The sequence below is a fragment of the Lissotriton helveticus genome, chromosome 2_1, assembly GCF_964261635.1.
Source record: "Lissotriton helveticus chromosome 2_1, aLisHel1.1, whole genome shotgun sequence".
NCBI lineage: Eukaryota > Metazoa > Chordata > Amphibia > Caudata > Salamandridae > Lissotriton > Lissotriton helveticus.
Window position 1 is genome coordinate 1,505,035,292 of NC_136059.1, and position 18,561 is coordinate 1,505,053,852.

The following is an 18,561-nucleotide window of genomic DNA, read 5'->3' on the forward strand; positions in this document are numbered from 1 at the left end:
TTAATAGAACTAAACGGGCAAGATGGGGGGGACGCTCCTTCTCTTGGAATGCCGCCAAGGCCTGGAACTCCCTGCCTGACACCCTCCGTGGCGAGCCTAATCTACTGAAGTTCCGCAAGGAACTGAAAACGCTCCTCTTCACCTAATCTGGCTCTGTGATCTCTCCTGACTCAAACAATATAGCGCTACGAGGCCTCCGGGTAGAATGCGCTCAACAAACCTCCATTAATAATAATAATAATAATAATTGGCCTATACTCATGAGCGTCAATGGCTCGATCCTCAGGGCCGGTTTGTGTTTGTGCAGGGGAAGATTGGTGTGGAACCTGTAATCTTTGGTAGTGTGTATGCCCCCCCCCCCACTGCAGTGGGCCCTTGCGGAGCGACTATTTGCCTTGTGGGCCGAGCTTCCCCATTCCCTGGCTGTGATTGGTGGTGATTGGAACGATGTGTTGGATATGACCTTAGACAGGATGAGGGGGCATGGGGTCGCGCCTGTGGCCTCTCCCACGAAGCTGTGTGCGATGATTGATGGTCTTGGATGGGTGGACGTGTGGAGGCATCTTCATGCAGGGCGACGAGAATATACCTATGTGTCTGCTGTGCATGGCTCCCTCTCGCGCTTAGACTGTGTGTTTGTACCGGGGGCCTTCCTAGACAGGGTAAAGGGGGCGGCGATCCGGCCTCGCGGGCTGTCCGACCACTCCCCTGTGGTGTTCAGATTGACCTTTGTAAGGCGCGCCAACCGTTCAGGTGGCGGATGTCTACATGGCACCTGCAGCAACCGGGCTACACCCGGCATCTGCGCAGTGCAATTGCCCATTATTGGCAGGATAATCTAACCGAGGGGGTTGATGCGGTGACGGTATGGGAGGCCATGAAACCTGCCCTGAGGTCTGTAGATATTGCCTGGTGCGCTTCTGCTCGCCGGACCCGACTAGAAAGTGTAGTCACAGCTGCGGATCGCGTAGAAAGACGGGAGGCACGACACAGGGAGGCGGCCAATGATGTGACGCTGCGGCTGCTTTTACAAGCGCAACAGTCTTACTCCTCGGTCTTGCTGGATGAGGCCCGCCAGGCGTGGCTGGCTACACGTAGTAGAGTGTACCAATGGGGCGACAAGTCAGGCACCATGCTCCACCGGTTGTGTCAACAGACCTTCCAGCCGATCACCCTACCGGGGTTAGTCGACGATGCAGGGGTAGTAATTACGGACCCATCGGTCCTTGCAGCGAGCTTTGCGCGCTACTACGAACATCAATATGCCTCTCGTGAGAGCCTCTCCCCCGAATCCGTTGAAGCTTACCTCACAGCGGTCCGCCCACAAGCGGTACCTGATGAGGTCCGCGACGCCCTGGACCTCCCTCTGACAGCTGCAGAACTGGGCGACGCCCTGGGTCAACTTAATGCGGGTAAAGCACCTGGGCCCAACGGGTTCCCCAGCGAATTCTACCGGGCATTCCACCTGCAGCTTGGGCCGCATTACAGACGGGCCTTGGAACTAGCTCGGGAGTGGGGTAGCCTCCCCCCAGACTGGCGTCACGCCGAAATTGTGGTGTTTCAAAAGCCGGGCAGACCCCCTGAACGCCACGAGTCGTACCGCCCCATCTCCCTTATCAACATTGAAGCCAAACTCCTGGCCAAGGCGCTTGCGAATCGCCTGCTTCCCCACATCTCGGCCCTTGTCCACCCAGGCCAAGCGGGATTTATGCCGCACCGGGCGACGCGACACAACATTCGGCGGGTGCAGGCAGCGATTGATGCGATCGGGACGACTGGGGACCGAGCGGCGCTGTTGTTGGCCGACATAGATAGTGCATTTGACTCGGTCAGCTGGACTTACCTCCTTGCCCTTCCGCCACTGCTGAACTTGGGTCCTGTATTCATCTCGTATGTGACACTGCTATATACTAATATTACCGCTTCGGTGCGCGTGTCTGGGGCGATTTCTGAGCGATTTCCTGTGGCCAGGGGCACTCGTCAGGGGTGCCCCCTCTCCCCGTACCTCTTCGCGCTGGCTATGGAGCCTATGGCCGCCCGAGTGCGCCAGGACGCGCTCTATCGGGGTTTCGTGTGGGGGTCGGGCCACTCAGACCGCATTGCCCTATATGCGGATGACGTGCTTTTCTTTATGACTGATCTACACCGTACCGGGCCTCGTTTTCTTGAGATAATGCGGGAGTTCGGTCAGGCGTCGGGGCTCTTTCTTAACCCTCGCAAGTCAACCCTGTGGGTGCTGGGGGGGGCCTCGGTGAGCTACCAGTGGGCTGCGTCCCTTCGGATGGCGGTTGATGGCATGAAGTACCTGGGCGTTTTCCTCTCGGCCTCGGCTACCGTGGCGTGGGATCGAAACATCCAGCCGGTGTGGGACAGGGTCCAAGTTGATATTAAGACCTGGACGCGTATGCCCCTTAATATCTATGGCCGGTCGGCCATATTTAAAATGGTGGCCCTGCCTAGGCTCCTCTACCAACTCCAGAATCACCCTTATAAAATCGACCCGCAATGGTTCCGTGGTGTCAACTCGGTGCTGGGCAGATTTCTGTGGGCTGGGGGTGCTTCTAGGGTGGCGCTGCGCACCTGCTTCCTCTCTGTCTACTGTGGCGGCCTGGCATCCTCGGATCTGCTATCGTACTACCAGGCCTCCCATCTCCTAGTGCTCAACGAGTGGTGGTATGGGGACCGTAGCGATCCGGCCTATGCGCTGGAACACTCATTGATGGGAGGTGCCACACTTCACACCCTGCTGTACTCGGCCCGGCGGAGGAAGGTTTTGCCAAGGGTCACCCAGGTGGTCTTCGCGATCTGGCGGCAGGCTCTGCACCGTATGGGGTGGTGGGGCAGGCTGACGGCCGAGACGCCGCTGTGGCATAACGGCCTGCTACCGGCGCTGGCCTCCTTGTCCGGGTTTGGCAACTGGGACGCGATCGGGATCTCGTCTCTTGGTAATGTTCTCAACGGTACTACCCTTAAGTCCTTTCAGGAACTTAGCTCCGAATATGATCTGTCTAGGTCCCAATTCTTTCGCTACCTTCAGTTCCGCCATGCCCTTGGCCCCAGCCTGGTGGGGTTGGAGCAGCTCCCCGACTTTAGTCCTATTGAGGCCAAACTGTTTATGGGCGATCTGGGCGACAAGAAGGTCTCTCAGATATACCGCTCCCTGGTCATACACTGTTCCCCCTCCCTTTCGACATTGAAGGCCTCCTGGGAGCATGATGTTGGCCCCATGGATGACGATGATTGGCGTGAGGCCCTCGAATCCCCCCGTGGTGCAGCTATAGCCGTCCGTCTTAGGTTTATTCAATTCAAGTACCTTCATAGGGCCTATTATACTAGGGAGCGGCTGTGGCGCGCGGGCCTCATAGCTACCCCTGAATGTCTGAGGTGTGGTGCTGAGAGGGGGACGCTTTTCCATACAGTATGGTCCTGTGAGAGGTTGACCCGATTCTGGGCCGGGGTGTGGGACTGCCTGTCAGAGGTGTTGGGGTGGGACGTTCCCCGTACCCCTAGGCTGGGTCTCCTCCATATTCTGGAAAATGTTGGGGGCAATACCTACAAACGACACCTGCTACTGTTGGGGCTGGTGGTGGCCAAACGTGATCTGGCCCAAGCGTGGAAGAGCGAACGTGCCCCCCCCTTGAGTGCGTGGAAGGCGGGATTGGACTTTTTAATGGGTCTAGAATTACCGGTATTTGAGGCCAGGGGTTGCCCCCGGAAACACTACAAGATCTGGAAGCGGTGGGCTGACTACAGGGGTCTGGACCTCGATCCCCCAGCTGATATGGATGATGTACTGGCCCTTGATGTGGATCCCGGGCCCTAGGCTGTTAGCCGACTCTGACTTTGATTTCCGTCTCATGTTGCTGACCTGTGATCACGTGCACTGGGTTAGGGTGGGATAAGGGGTGGGTAGATGGGGGGGCATTGGGGGGGTGTTGTTGGGGTGGGGTGAGTCGGGAGGGAATTGGGGTGTGCTTTTCGTATAACTCTGAGTTCATTGCCATGCCCTTATCTGTCTGTGTTATTGGCAGTCTCCTCCTGCCTGTGGAGGGCTGTCCTGAACCTTGATGGAACTCTTAATAAAAACGGTTTTGAAAAAAAAAAAACCCTTTTGTTCTCTTTTAGTAGTAGGTCTAGCCAGGTCATATATAGCTTCTCTTAGTATGAAGTTTCCAAAATTGACTAACATAGCCCTCGGATATTGAGGTGATTTGTCGGAGCGCTTCGATAAAGTTAAAGGAAAGCGATGGGTACGATGGATTTCTCTGTCCATTTCCCACGAGCTGAGTTCAGGAAATGCAGATTTAAGAAGGTTAGACATGAAGCCCCTTGGATCGCTTCCTTCTATGCCCTCGGGAATCCCTATGAAGCGTAAATTATTTCTCCTTGCGCGGTTTTCTTGGTCTTCAACCTTTGCCATTAAGTCTTTTATTATGCCATCTTGCTCTTTTGCCTGAGATTGGAGCTTACTAACATCAGATTCTAAGTTTTCTGTACGAGCTTCCACAGAACCCATTCTATCAGAGATCTTCAAGGAGGTGTTGCCCACTTTATTAATAGCACCCTCGAGTTTTTGAATAGCCACATGGTTCCGTTGACTGTCTTTTTTAACATCTTGGTGAAAGATTTTAATTGAGCTAAGGACTTCTCTCAGCGAAGACTCTGCTGGCGGTCCAGTGCCACTGCCAATGTTCCTTCGCCGTTGCCCCCCCTCTTTTTCGGGTTCGTCCGTAATGTTCTGACTCTGTTCAGGTTCCCCCTCCATTCAGGTTCTCCACTCTGTTCAGGTTCCCCTACTCTGTTCAGGTTACCCACTCTGTTCAGGTTCCCCTACTCCGTTCAGGTTTCCCTACTCCGTTCAGGTTTCCCTACTCCGTTCAGGTTTCCCTACTCCGTTCAGGTTTCCCTACTCCGTTCAGGTTTCCCTACTCCGTTCAGGTTTCCCTACTCCGTTCAGGTTTCCCTACTCCGTTCAGGTTCCCCTACTCCGTTCAGGTTTCCCTACTCCGTTCAGGTTTCCCTACTCCGTTCAGGTTTCCCTACTCCGTTCAGGTTTCCCTACTCCGTTCAGGTTCCCCACTCCGTTCAGGTTCCCCTTCCTTTGCGTTTTGCAACTGAATGTCATCCTTGCTAACAGTCACCTTTCCACAAATTCTGTTTATGCCGGGCACTGGGAGAAATTTGTGGCTCGGTGTGATAGCTGCAGGATTGACCCTTTACAAGTCAAATTGCTGTATTGCTCTGATATTTGTTATCCATTTGATCCTTTCAATCAATCAATCAAAGCATTTATATAGCGCACTACTCACCCGGAGGGTCTCAAGGCGCTGGGGGGGGGGGTCCGCTACTGCTCGAACAGCCAGGTCTTGAGCTGCTTCCTGAAGGCGAGGTGGTCTTGGGTCAGGCGGAGGTGGATCGGAAGGGAGTTCCAGGTCTTGGCGGCCAGGTAGGAGAAGGACCTTCCTCCTGTGGTGGCTCTTCGGATGTGGGGGACGGCGGCGAGGGCGTGGCTGGTCGATCGAAGCTGGCGTTTGGGAGCGTAGAAGTTGAGGCGGCTGTTGAGGTATCCTGGGCCTTGGTTGTGTAGGGCTTTGTGTGCGTGGGTGAGGAGCCGGAAAGTGATTCTCTTGTTGACCGGAAGCCAGTGCAGGTCTCACAGGTGTCCGGAGATGTGGCTTCGGCGGGGGATGTCCAGGATGAGTCGTGCTGAGGTGTTCTGGTTCCGCTGGAGTCTCTTTTGGAGTTTGGCGGTGGTTCCGGCGTAGAGGGAGTTGCCGTAGTCCAGACGGCTGGTGACGAGGGCCTGGGTGACCGTCTTCCTGGTCTCGGTGGGGATCCAGCGGAAGATCTTACGAAGCATGCGCAGGATGTTGAAGCATGACGAGGAGACGGCGTTGACTTGTCTGGTCATGGAGAGGGAGGAGTCCAGGATGAAGCCCAGGTTGCGTGCGTGGTCTGTTGGTTTGGGTGCGCTGCCCAGGGCGGGGGGCCACCAGGAGTCGTCCCAGGCGGAGGGTGAGGATCCCAGGATGAGGACTTCCGTCTTGTCCGAGTTCAGTTTCAGGCGGCTGTTCGACATCCATTTGGCTACGTCTGTCATCCCTTCGTGCAGGTTGGCTCTGGCGGTGGCGAGGTCGTTGGTGAGGGAGAGGATCAGCTGGGTGTCATCGGCGTAGGAGATGATGTTGAGGTTGTGCTGGCGTGCGATGGCTGCGAGGGGGCTCATGTATACGTTGAAGAGTGTTGGGCTGAGCGTGGATCCTTGAGGAACGCCGCAGATGACTTCGGTGGCCTCCGATCTGAACGGGGGGAGGCGGACTCTCTGTGTCCTTCCGGCGAGGAAGGAGGTGATCCACTCAAGTGCCTTCTCCTGGATTCTGACGTTGCAGAGGCGCTGTACTCTGGTGCGGTGGCAGACAGTGTCGAAGGCCACGGAGAGGTCCAGGAGGATGAGGGCCGCTGTTTCTCCGTTGTCGAGCAGGGCTCGGATGTCATCGGTAGCTGCGATCAGGGCGGTCTCGGTGCTGTGGTTGGCCCGGAAGCCAGACTGCGAGAGGTCGAGGGAACCGTTCGTCTCGAGGAAGGCGGCCAGTTGCTTGTTGACGGTCTTCTCGATGACCTTTGCCGGAAACGGGAGTAGCGAGATGGGGCGGTAGTTCTTGAGGTCGGTGGGGTCGGCTGATGGCTTTCTTCATTTGCCGGACCAAATATTCGTGTTTAAATCACCTGTTGTGATATAAATGTCTGATACACATAATCAGCCTAAACGATTTGGGATTTCACAGTAGGGCCTTAATTGGGTCTTGACGTTTCTCATGTGTACATCCTTCAAGCCAATACATAGTTACTCACCGAGTCTCTGGACTTTAAAGACGGTCTTCCTGATCGCAATTACTTCACCTCACTGTGTGAGTAAGCTTCAGGTGCTGGCAGTGGAACCAACCTAAACCACCTTTTAGCTCAGTCAACCCGGTGCTGGGGACTCGGGTGGCATTCTTTCCTGAGTCGTAACTCTTTTCCACATTGGGCAATCTCTCATCCCTGCCAGCACTTTTGCCCCCTCGCCTCACAAAAGACGAGGAAAGGCTTCTTCGGTTGGACCCCAAAAGGGCTTTAAGTTTTTATACTGATCGTACCAAAGACCACAGTGCAAAAGATCATCTGTTTTTGGGGTTCTCCAGAGTAAAAAAAAGGGAAGGCTATGCAGAAATGGGCCCTATTGAGGTGGATATTTCCCTGCATTAAGATCTGCTACGTGCAGGCCAAGAAGCAGCAACCAGAAGGATTTAGAGTCCAGCAGCAGGTTTTGGTCTGAGTACATCCATGGACCCTCCACCTGGGGATCTACTGCATTGGTATCTATTCTAGAGTTAGGGATATGTGGTTGGAAACATACATCAGAAGAGTAAGTTACTTATCTTTACTAATGCTCTTTTCGTTGGATACTCTATCTAACCGCATATTCCTCACCACCCTCCTACCTCCTCATTCTGTGCAGTGGCGTCTTTTTGAACATCTAAAAATGTCCCAAAACAGGAATGACCATATTGGTACCAGTAGGTGTTTATGCTTCAAATATGAGAGAGCAGAAAAGGAAATAAATAAGAAAGTGATATCAGCACAAATGTGGTGCTTTTGTGTGTTTCGCTCTGCCACTTTCAGGGTTGTACAGAGCCCATAGAGAGCTGTACGGCACCACCTAGCAGTGTGCTTAAAAACTACTGGACAATAGTTTACAGCTCCAGTATGGCACCACAGGAGAGTACTCGAAGTTGAGAAAGATATGGTTAAGTAGAGTACTCAACATAAAGAGCATTACCAAAGGTAATGAACTTCTTTTTCATACCATCTTCTTTTGCCAAATAATTTATCACCAGTAATATAAAACGAGGAATGCAATTCTTCTGGATCCTTTTTTCTTGTCAGCATTAGGACCCGAAGCACACTTATTACACCACAGCGGTTTTGCAACATTTTGTTTTGGTCATAGGGATATTAGTCACCAAATCAGAAAAACTCTAAACTCATATTTCTACAAGGGTTGTGTCTGACAACATTTTTCCACACTCTATATGGTTTTGCACCTTGCGGGTTCTCGAATGCATTGAAGTCCAACGTATCCCCTCTTATCAACTCGCCACCCAGCCACTAAGACACTTGGAATCAGGCGGTCTGTTTTAGCTACAAAATTATCCCCAGGCCCAGGTTTAGGGCACTGCGAGCCTGGAGTGCGCTATTTGCGGTCTGGCCAAAATCAGCACCATTGTCCACCTTTCATTTCCAAGACATCGTGGAAATAAAAGACGGACATAGGCGATCATGTGGTTGCAGATGGAGAGGTATGACATCCCAAACGCAGCATGGGTACATTCTTTCTGGAACAGGACAGGCCCTCAAAGACAGCTCCTCGGACTCTAGAGATGTTGGACGGCTCTCGTCAGAGCATCTTACAAATACAGGAGAGACAGCACTGGCCTTTACTCGAATGTCCATCAAAGAAAACGGAGGAACAGCACCAAGATGCAAAACAGTGCTTCTGTCTCTCGTATGATCTAATTTCTAATGGTACCCTCTCTCGATGGAATTGCACCAGTAAGTGTTTGCTTCATATGAACAAGGTACTTTGGATGGACTGTTAAGGTCCTGCTGGGTAAGACCTACAGAGGTATAGCGAAACACCATATTAGGAAGGTATTCCAGCCTGTGCCCCATATAGCTTTGTACAAGTGACACACTGTCATAAACATGATTATCTGACCCGACAGTAACCAGTTAAAAGCTTGCAAAATGTATATTTAGACTGTCATTTTTACTCAGTTGTGGGCTGACCAAGGTGGGATGACTCTGGATCCTCTGTAGTTCCCTAATCTCCAGTTTTGTTTTCTGAGGCACCCAATGGGGCAGTAATGCTTTAGGACGAAGAGGACACAACTAGAGAACCAGTGATTTCCATCTTATGGTTTGTGTGGAAGAGCGGTAACACTTTCATTGGCAACACAAATTGAAAGCTGGTGTGCCTGACCATGCCGTTGATCTCTGGGACAATTTAGTGACCGGAACCAAATAAAACCCCAGAGTTTTGTGCTTTCTAGGTGGAACCAAATAAAACCCCAGTGTTTTGTGCTCTCTAGGTGGGGGAGGGCCTCTCCCAGACCCTGCAGCCACTCAGCAGAACTGAATTCCTAAACGAGTCTCCAATCTGGATGCGTTCAAGTTGAATAAATCTTTTACTTATCTCTAGAATATTCATAGTGTATCTGTAAACTGGTGAATGTGATTATCTTAAATACTGAAAGACCTCGAGCTGTGAAGAAAGATTCATTTAATGTAATGTATTGTAATGTTCTAGATATTGTTGATGGAATTAGGAAGCTTTTTCTCACCACACATTGATGAGCTCAGTTGTTCCTAGCTCACTGGGCACTGTTTCATTCATGTGGGGATGAGGTCAGGAAACATTCTAACTATTGCAACTGTATTTCCAAAAAATAAAGAGATCTAAAATGTCAACACAACACTTATTCAATAATAAAAACTACTCCTTTCTGAATGAACTCACATCCCGGATAAGCCAGCTGACTGGAGTACTTCTTTTCCATAGAGCGGCGATTGCATTTTCCCACCATCTACCCGCATCTGCAGAGAGACGTACATAATTATCCAAACAAGTTCATTAATGTTCTGACAACATGCTTTAATACTTGCAAAAATAACAACACACAAGTGTCTTTAAATTAAAGCTATGATACTGAAAATATACATCCTAAGCTTCGGATATGCAACTTACAAGCTTGTCCCTCTGCCTCGTCTCAGGCCTTACGTTACTAGCTTCATCTACTCTTTGGAAAAGGGACCTTGTTGCCTACCAAAAAGAAAAAAGAAAAACATAATTTCCCCACCACCAGGCAGAAGGCACAAGGGTACAACCTCCCACATCTTATTTGTGACTCCAACTGAACTTTGTCCTTTCTGGACTAATAAGGAAGGAAACCTTATCTCTTATATGAATAGGTGTGAAATGGGGGTCAACTCAAGTTTGTATGGCTCGTATCTTCAGGAGTGCATTATTGTGGTTCATCGTCAACTGTAATCCGTGAACTGTCTTTCATTTTGGTGTGACATGGCTGCAAAGGAGGTGCAAATTGAAGGCATTACCCACATCTCCCAAACTCGGTGAGATGCAATGTCCTCAGGGCACCATGAATAATTTTTGGTTGAGAACAGAAAAATAAAAAAATGGAGTGAAAATTGGAGCACCTGATAAATTCAGGTGGATATGATCCAATATGCTGATACTCGATTTACTGAAGAACAAAAAAGGCTGCATCGGCCCTGATGTTTCCTGGTAAGAGTCACGGCTATTGTCAGGAAAATAAATGCAAGCATAAAATTAAGGGGCTCATTATGATGGACTAGCGATCGCCACCACTGAGCCGGCGGTGGCAACCGCTACGCCATCGTAACGAGTAATACCCCCGCCATATTATAATGGCGAGGGTATTGCGGCGGACGTAAAGTGCATCCGTTGCTTTTCTGCCGGTCGGCAATCGTTCCAATTGCCGGCCGGGCGGACTTGGGCCACAATATGGAGGCAGTGCCTAGCAGGCACCGCCATCCATATTAGGATGTGTGCGGTGTAAGGCCTTTCCATGGCGGCATCGGCTGGCGTGGATATACTTTGGGGGGCCGTTGCGTGCCCCCGGGCGATTGGGGGGTACCCATGGTACCACCCTCTATTTCCATGCATAAGGTGGGAGGCACCGCGAGGTGCCTGCCACGTTGTGCATGGAAATACACAACATGGCAATTTGGCATTGCGGTGGGTGCTGCTGTAAGAGAACATGCCGCCATGTTAAACTGCGGAATGCGACCGCCAGGGTGGCGGTCGCATCCTGATTCGTGGTGCTGGACCTCCGCATATCTGCCCGCCGGTCCTAAATCCGAGGGGATGGCGGGCAAACTCAGTTCCACACCATCATAATCGGCCCCTTAATGGGAATTCACAAATGTTTCTAACTGCTTCCCTACAATCAGCACTTCCAAACTTATACCTCAATGATCCACGTGTAACTGAAAAAGTACAATATGTTGACCATTTTAACTTGGTGGCAGTAGGGTAAAAACTGATTTAACCGAAAGACATCTTCAATAAAAAAAAAAAAGGAACCATATTTTGTACAGTTCTAATTTCCTAAACGTGCACATGTAGATTCTTTGTAATTCAAAAAATCCGCATGCATATGGTTCAGAAAAGCAGGTTTAGGGTAGAAAATCATAGCAGCAGTGTACATAAAGGCTCTTATTTTGAGTTAACGAGAATTTCCATTCCGTTCAAAAACTTCACAATTTTTGCGATACTTCTGGAAACTACTGGAGGATTAAGTGGCTATAAAATTGTCTGGAGTTTGAAAAAAAACAAGCAGAATATGGGCCCGATTCTGCAATTTCTGCATTTCATTCTATATTCCAGCTAGGTTAATAAGGGGATAAACTATAAATCCCCGAGAAATATCGGGCACCGAAATTACTAGTACCTTGATATTGGGAATACCAGGCTGATACTACCACTTATAAACATGGGCCAACTCAAATAAAGGTTATACAATTATAAGTCCTGAATCCTGAAGCAACTTTCATTCCTAGGAGCACGGTGAAGAAGTCAAAGAATTGTACATCTTCTCGGTGGGAATCAGCACATTTGGAGATTTCAAAAATTATTTGTCACTAAGATCATTGCCTATTAAGATTCTGATTTCAAATTAAAATAACTTTTGCATATTGCAGGCAGTTGAGAACCTGGAAAAAACACGGAAATAAATACAGCAGATATTGCATTGCTGATTTTTATATCCATCATAAACGCTTAAAGAAATGTTGACTGGTTTAATTTCAAACACTGCTGTCCAGAAGCAGACCACTAGACCCAGTCTGAATAGAGATCTTAGGATAGCATGCAAACATAAGAAAAAAGCAATTGACATTTCATGGTCAATATTACAACCCCGCTTTTTTTAAATGAGTTTATTTGTGTGCACTGCACACCTCACCTCCAACCTTCATTTTCCCTCTCACTCCATCATCTTGGAGACTTTAAGTTCAGGAGGAAGAAACCCACTACGGAACTGGTCTCCTTCCTCATTAGATAATGTTCGTTTTTTACTCTGTAAGAGACCTACTCATGGTAGAGGCTCCATTCTCAATCCTATTTCCAAAGAAGATTGACCCTAAAACCTACACCCAATCTAAAACTTCCCTGCACCTTCTTCTTATGTCCCCACACCTCCACCTACTGACTTAAACCAAATGTAAATACACTAAGATAACCTAAGATACTGAGGTTTCTGCGGTTTTTATCGCTGAATAAATATTGCTTATATGACCAAAATGACACATCATATCTGATATGTATTTTTGCATAATGATGTGAAACCCACCTTATGTCTGTTAGAAACCTTGTTACCTCCAACTTCATATGTATATATCCCTCACTATTCATGTGTATATCCCATGTATTGTAATGCTCTATAACACCTGACCAATGTTCTACTACCAATGATCAGTCTTATTATGATATCAACACATGCTTGATTTTGTGGGACTTTCACACATCTTTCCTCCATGCAGTGCCACGGAACCAGGTTCGGTGAAGTTTGCGCTTTGTGAGACAAATGAATAAATCAAAGTAAATATTTTAGGTTAATTGTTACAGAGATGACTGAATTTAGCTTTGTCCATTGGTTTGTACACCTACAAAATGCCCTTTGCTGCTCATGGATGGAGCCACTCCAGAATGGGTTATTTCAAGAGAGATGGTATGACACAAATCATGCAAAGGACCAGCTCTCAATCTCTCTGGACAGTCATCACAAGTCCTTCTCTGTCCGCAGAACTAAGTGATCCCATGCAGAGGTGCAACCAATGCACTCCGCATTCTTCAACGCATGTTATAACATTAAAAAGCGAGACAATCATTGGGAATGCAAATACTTTTGGATTAGATCTGAAATTGCCTCTACAGTCACTAATGAGCGTATACACTGAATAATGTATCATACATGCAGTCTGTCACTTATCCTTGCAGTCGTTTTGTTATTGTATAATACGAAATTACATTTTTATATAGTACAGCTCAACCACAGTGATGGCAGAATGCGGTAGACTACGACATAATTTGAGATAGGTCTCTCATATATGAAAAAAGTTATTATAAAAGGAACTGAGATAGAAAACTTGAATGGTTACTGAGTGACCTATTTATCAACTGCATTTAGTGCATTCAGGAGCACTAGAATAGTATTACTAACATACTAGAAATTGCTATTCACTAACCTAACTGTGAAGGTGCACGACACCACCTATTTCATCTTTTATGTGCAGAGATCTGCGACCCACCTGCAGAGATCTAAGCACACATAGGAATATGATTTAGTAGTAAATGTGAAAGGCACAGAGAGGAGTCGCTGGCAAATGGGACATACTTACAACTAAATGGGTGGGATTAAGACAGAGTAAGTATCCGATTAAGGGAGGGCTTGGTAAGGGTGTAAGGAAAGATATGCACCCATCCACAAACGAGTAAGACCCTTGCTATTCACAAACTGCGTTTCTATATCCAAAACAGTTGTAAATCCACTCCAGCTCAGAGGAGGAATAGCTCTAGCACCACACATGGACAACTACTTGTACTGCAACACCATCCCATAGAAAATAATGAAGGCAAGAACTTAAAATAAAAGCCCATAAGAGCCAATGTTAAATTAACTTATGTTACCATTTTGAAACTCTAAATAAATTTGATTTAATGTTACAAAATTATACAAAACTAAAACATAAATATTAGTTTATCATTTGTTAATAACTGTTTTTATATTTGAAAATGTAGATTTAATTGTTTTATAAAATAATTAAATACATTCTGTACATAACCTATAATCATTTTTAGTATATAATAATACACATTCTATACTTTAGGTGGGATTTATTTATTAAATCTTAAGAAAAACAATGTTTACTTAATTTAATATATTCCAACTAATTAAATATTGAATACAAAAATACATTTATAATGCTGTGGCATTTTTTTAAATTTCATTCTACATTTAAAAATACATACTTTACATAACTTAATACATTAATATTCATCTTTTGAATATGTTTTTATTTCTTTAAACAATAATACATGTCCTTATACTTTAACCTCTGGAGTGCTCTGCCCCGGTAGAGGAGATCTCAGCCTACATGTAAAAAGTTACAAATAGTAGCTTTGCACTAGTAAATTTAGCTCCACCCCCTATATTAAGGCGGTGGAGATATGCAAGCCTACTCTCTGTAGTACATACATACTCGTAAATGCTGAATAGGCTAAAGCAGTACATGTACTGCAAAGTGTATGATTAAACTTAAATATGTAGATTTCTCACATGTAAGTTTACCTTTGTAAAAAGCCCCCTGATTTATTACTGGAAGAACGGGAGGGCACAATTTGGAGAAGCAAAGAGTACTGAGGGTAGAGGATTAGAAAACAGACAGAATAGGTGAAGGGAAATGCATGAGTAATAATATAGATCCTGGAAAATCTAGGAGGACTAAATATCATGGGTAGATCTGTTTGAAAGGGAAGAGGAAATAAAGAAGAAATTGGAGGTACTGAGTACACAAGGCGCTAACTGGACATCAGGTACATGGATGAAAATAAGATGCATAAATTAAGGTAGAAATGCTGAATCACAATAGGAGAACCCTTCTATTCATTCACCAACCCACAAACTCGTTTTTTTGGTCATGTACTCACCCCTCTGCAAACAAATACACAGACAATTCAACTAGTTCATTCAAGAATATTTAAGGAATACAATGTAGAAAAGAAGAAAATATGGCACAACATAAATATTGCACATATGTGCTTTCAATAAAAAAATAAGTCAGAAATTAGTCACAGCAGTGAGTCAAAATACTTTATTCGGTTTTACATGTGATAAAACCATAAAAGCCACATTACAACTCACACATACAAATTTTAAAAGATGAATAACAAAATAATTTCCTCGATTTAGGGACAGTTCATTTCATTTACAGAGGCATATAAAATATGTCGTTAAAATACAGGTTTAATAACAAGTTAAAAAGCTATCAGTCCTCTCTTACATTTCTTGATTTTAGTGCTGATTTAAGAAATCCAACCGTATATAAAGTGCTTTCGGGTTTTAACATTTGCAGGTAACACAGGGCGGGAAAGATCTGTTTGAACTTTAATTTTTTTAGCAGAGGTTTCAGAAAAAATCTCCGGGCGGTATTATAAAGGGGACAAATAAATAGAAAATGCACTAGATCCTGCGGAGACATATTGTCGCAGCCGCAGGGAGGTAACATGTGATCCCCTGTGTACGGCAAGTAAAAGATGATAATAACCCAACCAGAACCTTGTTAATAAAAACTGCTCATGGTTTGTGATGGGCCAAGATAAGTATGGCTCCATTGCGGGTGTGGTTTTGAGCATTACAAAGTTACGTATGCTAGGTTTTACCAGTTCCACCTCATCTCTAGCTAGTTTTTGCATTAGAGTAAAGTTTTTCTTAACATACTCTACGTCGGCGGTCACAATCAGATCTGGGTTTGAGAAGAGATCTGGACGCCCCAGCCCGGTAAAACAACACTTTAGGTATTTAAGCCATGGTACGTTAAGCATATAATCCTGGGACAACACTTCTATTATCAGCTGATGATTAAGGGCCAGGTCTTTGTTTAGCCAGCACTTAAGCTAAAACAATAGGGGCCGTAGTGCTATGGTGTCGCCGATATGGGGTGTTCCAGTTTCTTCGTGTACTATTAAGTTGCCATTTCCCTTAGGTACCCCCAGTAACTGTTTCAAAAAGGTGTTCTCGGCCACCTTGATGCACTCAACTGGAGCATACCCCCATAGTTCACTGCCGTAAGTACCCAGGGCAACACTTTTTGCCTGGTATATCTTCAATAGAGCGGCTACTGGGCGTTTGCCCATTTTAGTCGCAAAATTGAGTATTGCTGAGTTTGCCCGTATTAACTCGCCTCTTTTCCTTTGTACCAGCGGGCCCCATTTTAACTGGTCGTCAAACAAGAGGCCCAGGTATGAAAATGATGTGGTTAAGGGTACCTTCTCTGCGTTTACCACAAATAAATACTGTTTCTTTGGGCGCACTCCTATCTGTATAATATATGATTTGGTGTTGTTTATGGTGAGGTCACGATCAGCCATAAAACAATGAAATGCGTTCAATAAAGATTGTAGGCCTCTAGGGGTTCTTGCCAGAAGAACTGCATCATCTGCATACAGCAAGACGGGCAGATCCCTGCGCCCAACATAAGGAAAATCTGCATTCGTTTTTACCAGTGACGCGTCCAGCTCAATGATATATAAGTTAAAAAGGAAGGGGGATAAAATGCAGCCCTGAATTATGTGTGAGTTGGAATGTGGCTTTTATGGTTTTTATCACATGTAAAACCGAATAAAGTATTTTGACTTAGTCACAGCAGTGTGCAGCCATCTTGGAAAGGTCTTGAGCATAGCGCATCATTGGTTTAAAGTTCCAACTTGGCCTTTATATTTAGAAGCAAAGTATCAACCTTCTTGGAACAGTAAAGTAATTACACTATGAACAATACCATTCCCATTTTAGAAGCAAAAGGAACGCAGGATGAGGTGAGCTGCAGAATAAACGAGCAGCAAGTGAGTAGGCTGGTAGCACTATCTAGGGAAATGTAAACAAATTAAAGGGGATGCATAAAAGAAAAAATGAACAATTGAGCACTGTGTCATTAGCCCCAGCACTGCACAGTGCAAAAGTTCTACCTCCAGGGTTTCTCTGGGGATGACCAACATCAAAGCCCCTACCTACTGCAGTAACATGTGAAATTCCATGTGATAATTATCTGTCTACTGGATTTAATGCAGTAACATCAATACAGTCTTAAAGGCCAGTTATGTTTAAAAGATGGCTTCCAAAATAAATATGTGCGCCTATGGCTTTTGTTGCAAAAAATTATAATAAACAGATCAGACGTATGGCATCTGACATATTTTTTCCTAATACACCAATCAGGCCTATAGCCTTTATAATTGGTTTGTCATCCTAACCATCCCAGGCATACAGTATTGAGCATAAGCTTTCCCACTAGGCAACCACCTGGCATATGGTTATAAATTACAGTTATAAATTACAAATATGCATAATGTGACAGTTGGGAAAACAACATTGAACAAATGCTAAGATGGCCAAACAAGGTTTCTCACAGAGTGTGCCCCCGGGGTTTTTCAGAGGGGTGACCAACAACATAACTCTTTCCTACTACTATAATTTGTGAGATTCCATCTCAAGAGATACCCGCCTACAAGGTTTAACATGGTGTGATAGCAATCTATGCTCCAAAGCCTTCTAGCTTCAACATCTACCTTTCACAAAAATAAGTGACCAGTATTTCATTTGTTGTGACTTTCCATAGGAAATGTATCAGACCTATGGCATCTAACGTAACTTGTCCCTATGAACTAATCAGACTAAATTTGGCCTTTATTATTAGCTTTGCAAAATAACCAACTTAGGCCTACTCAGCATAGACTGTCCCACAGAAGAACCACCAGTCACAGACTCATAAAATTACAAATATGTTCAAAATTAAAGTTGGCAAAAAAGCAACTTTGCAACAAGGCAAAATACGTTTTCATCAGAAGTACACACCTTCTGCCAAACCTGAAGTTAGTAGATCAAGGTGAAGCTGAAGCCAGAATCTCAGTACCCCATTCTTAAAGCTTTTTTTTCTGGTTCTCAGATAAGGTCTGGCAGTAGCTGCAATGTGATGTCAGACCTAAAATAAGATCTGAGAAGAATCAATGTTAACAGATGTTGATTATAACCGACTCCAAATTCGGGCATGACTTCATATGTATATTGTGGGATTTAGGAAGCCAAGGCGATACCCGCCTAAAGAAATATGTGTTGGCAGAGGTGGCTAGAACAGTTTTGTCTGGAATGAAATAAAGAAGATCATTTTGCTCAAATATAGGAAGTACTCAACGCTGTGTTTTGGTGTACTTGCAAGAGTTCTCTTCCATAAAGAAACCAGTGCACTGCAAAAAACACTCTCCTTTAATTTTAAGGATGGAACCCTCTGGCACAAATCATTAATTTGTGTTCCAGCTAATCTAAAATCACTGGCTACTCTGTACCAACCAGCAAGGAGTCTTAGAGCTAATGCTGCTAATGAAGTTGGTAGACCTGACACCCATGGCACAGTAGTTCCCCAAATGTTTTGCCTTCCCCCCTCCTGTTTTGCTGACTTTGTTTTTGAGGGTTTTAGGACTCTGCACACTTTGACACTGCTAACCAGTGCTAAAGTTCTTGTGCTTTCTCCATCAAACATGGTTGATGTCATACGTGATGTCATTTGAGATGTCATCAATGATGTCATGAGTGCTGTCACTGACCATGTCTTTAGCAGTGTAATATGTGAGGCCATGAGCAGAGCATTGTGAGGGTGTAAGCTATAGTTAGCTCAGGTAACTATAACTGCTGAATTTCACTTATTTTG

At 45.9% G+C, this 18,561-nt stretch overlaps 1 protein-coding gene across 2 annotated transcripts in view; it reads right to left on the reverse strand.

Annotated features, from left to right (window-relative positions):
- NAAA (N-acylethanolamine acid amidase) overlaps window positions 1-18,561 on the reverse strand; it is a 389,727-nt gene that overhangs the window by 121,943 nt on the left and 249,223 nt on the right. For both annotated transcript variants that reach the window (XM_078676390.1, XM_078676391.1), the window contains exon 5: window positions 9,560-9,636. In XM_078676390.1, coding sequence (XP_078532516.1) covers window positions 9,560-9,636 — 77 coding nt within the window. The remainder of the gene's footprint in view (window positions 1-9,559; window positions 9,637-18,561) is intronic.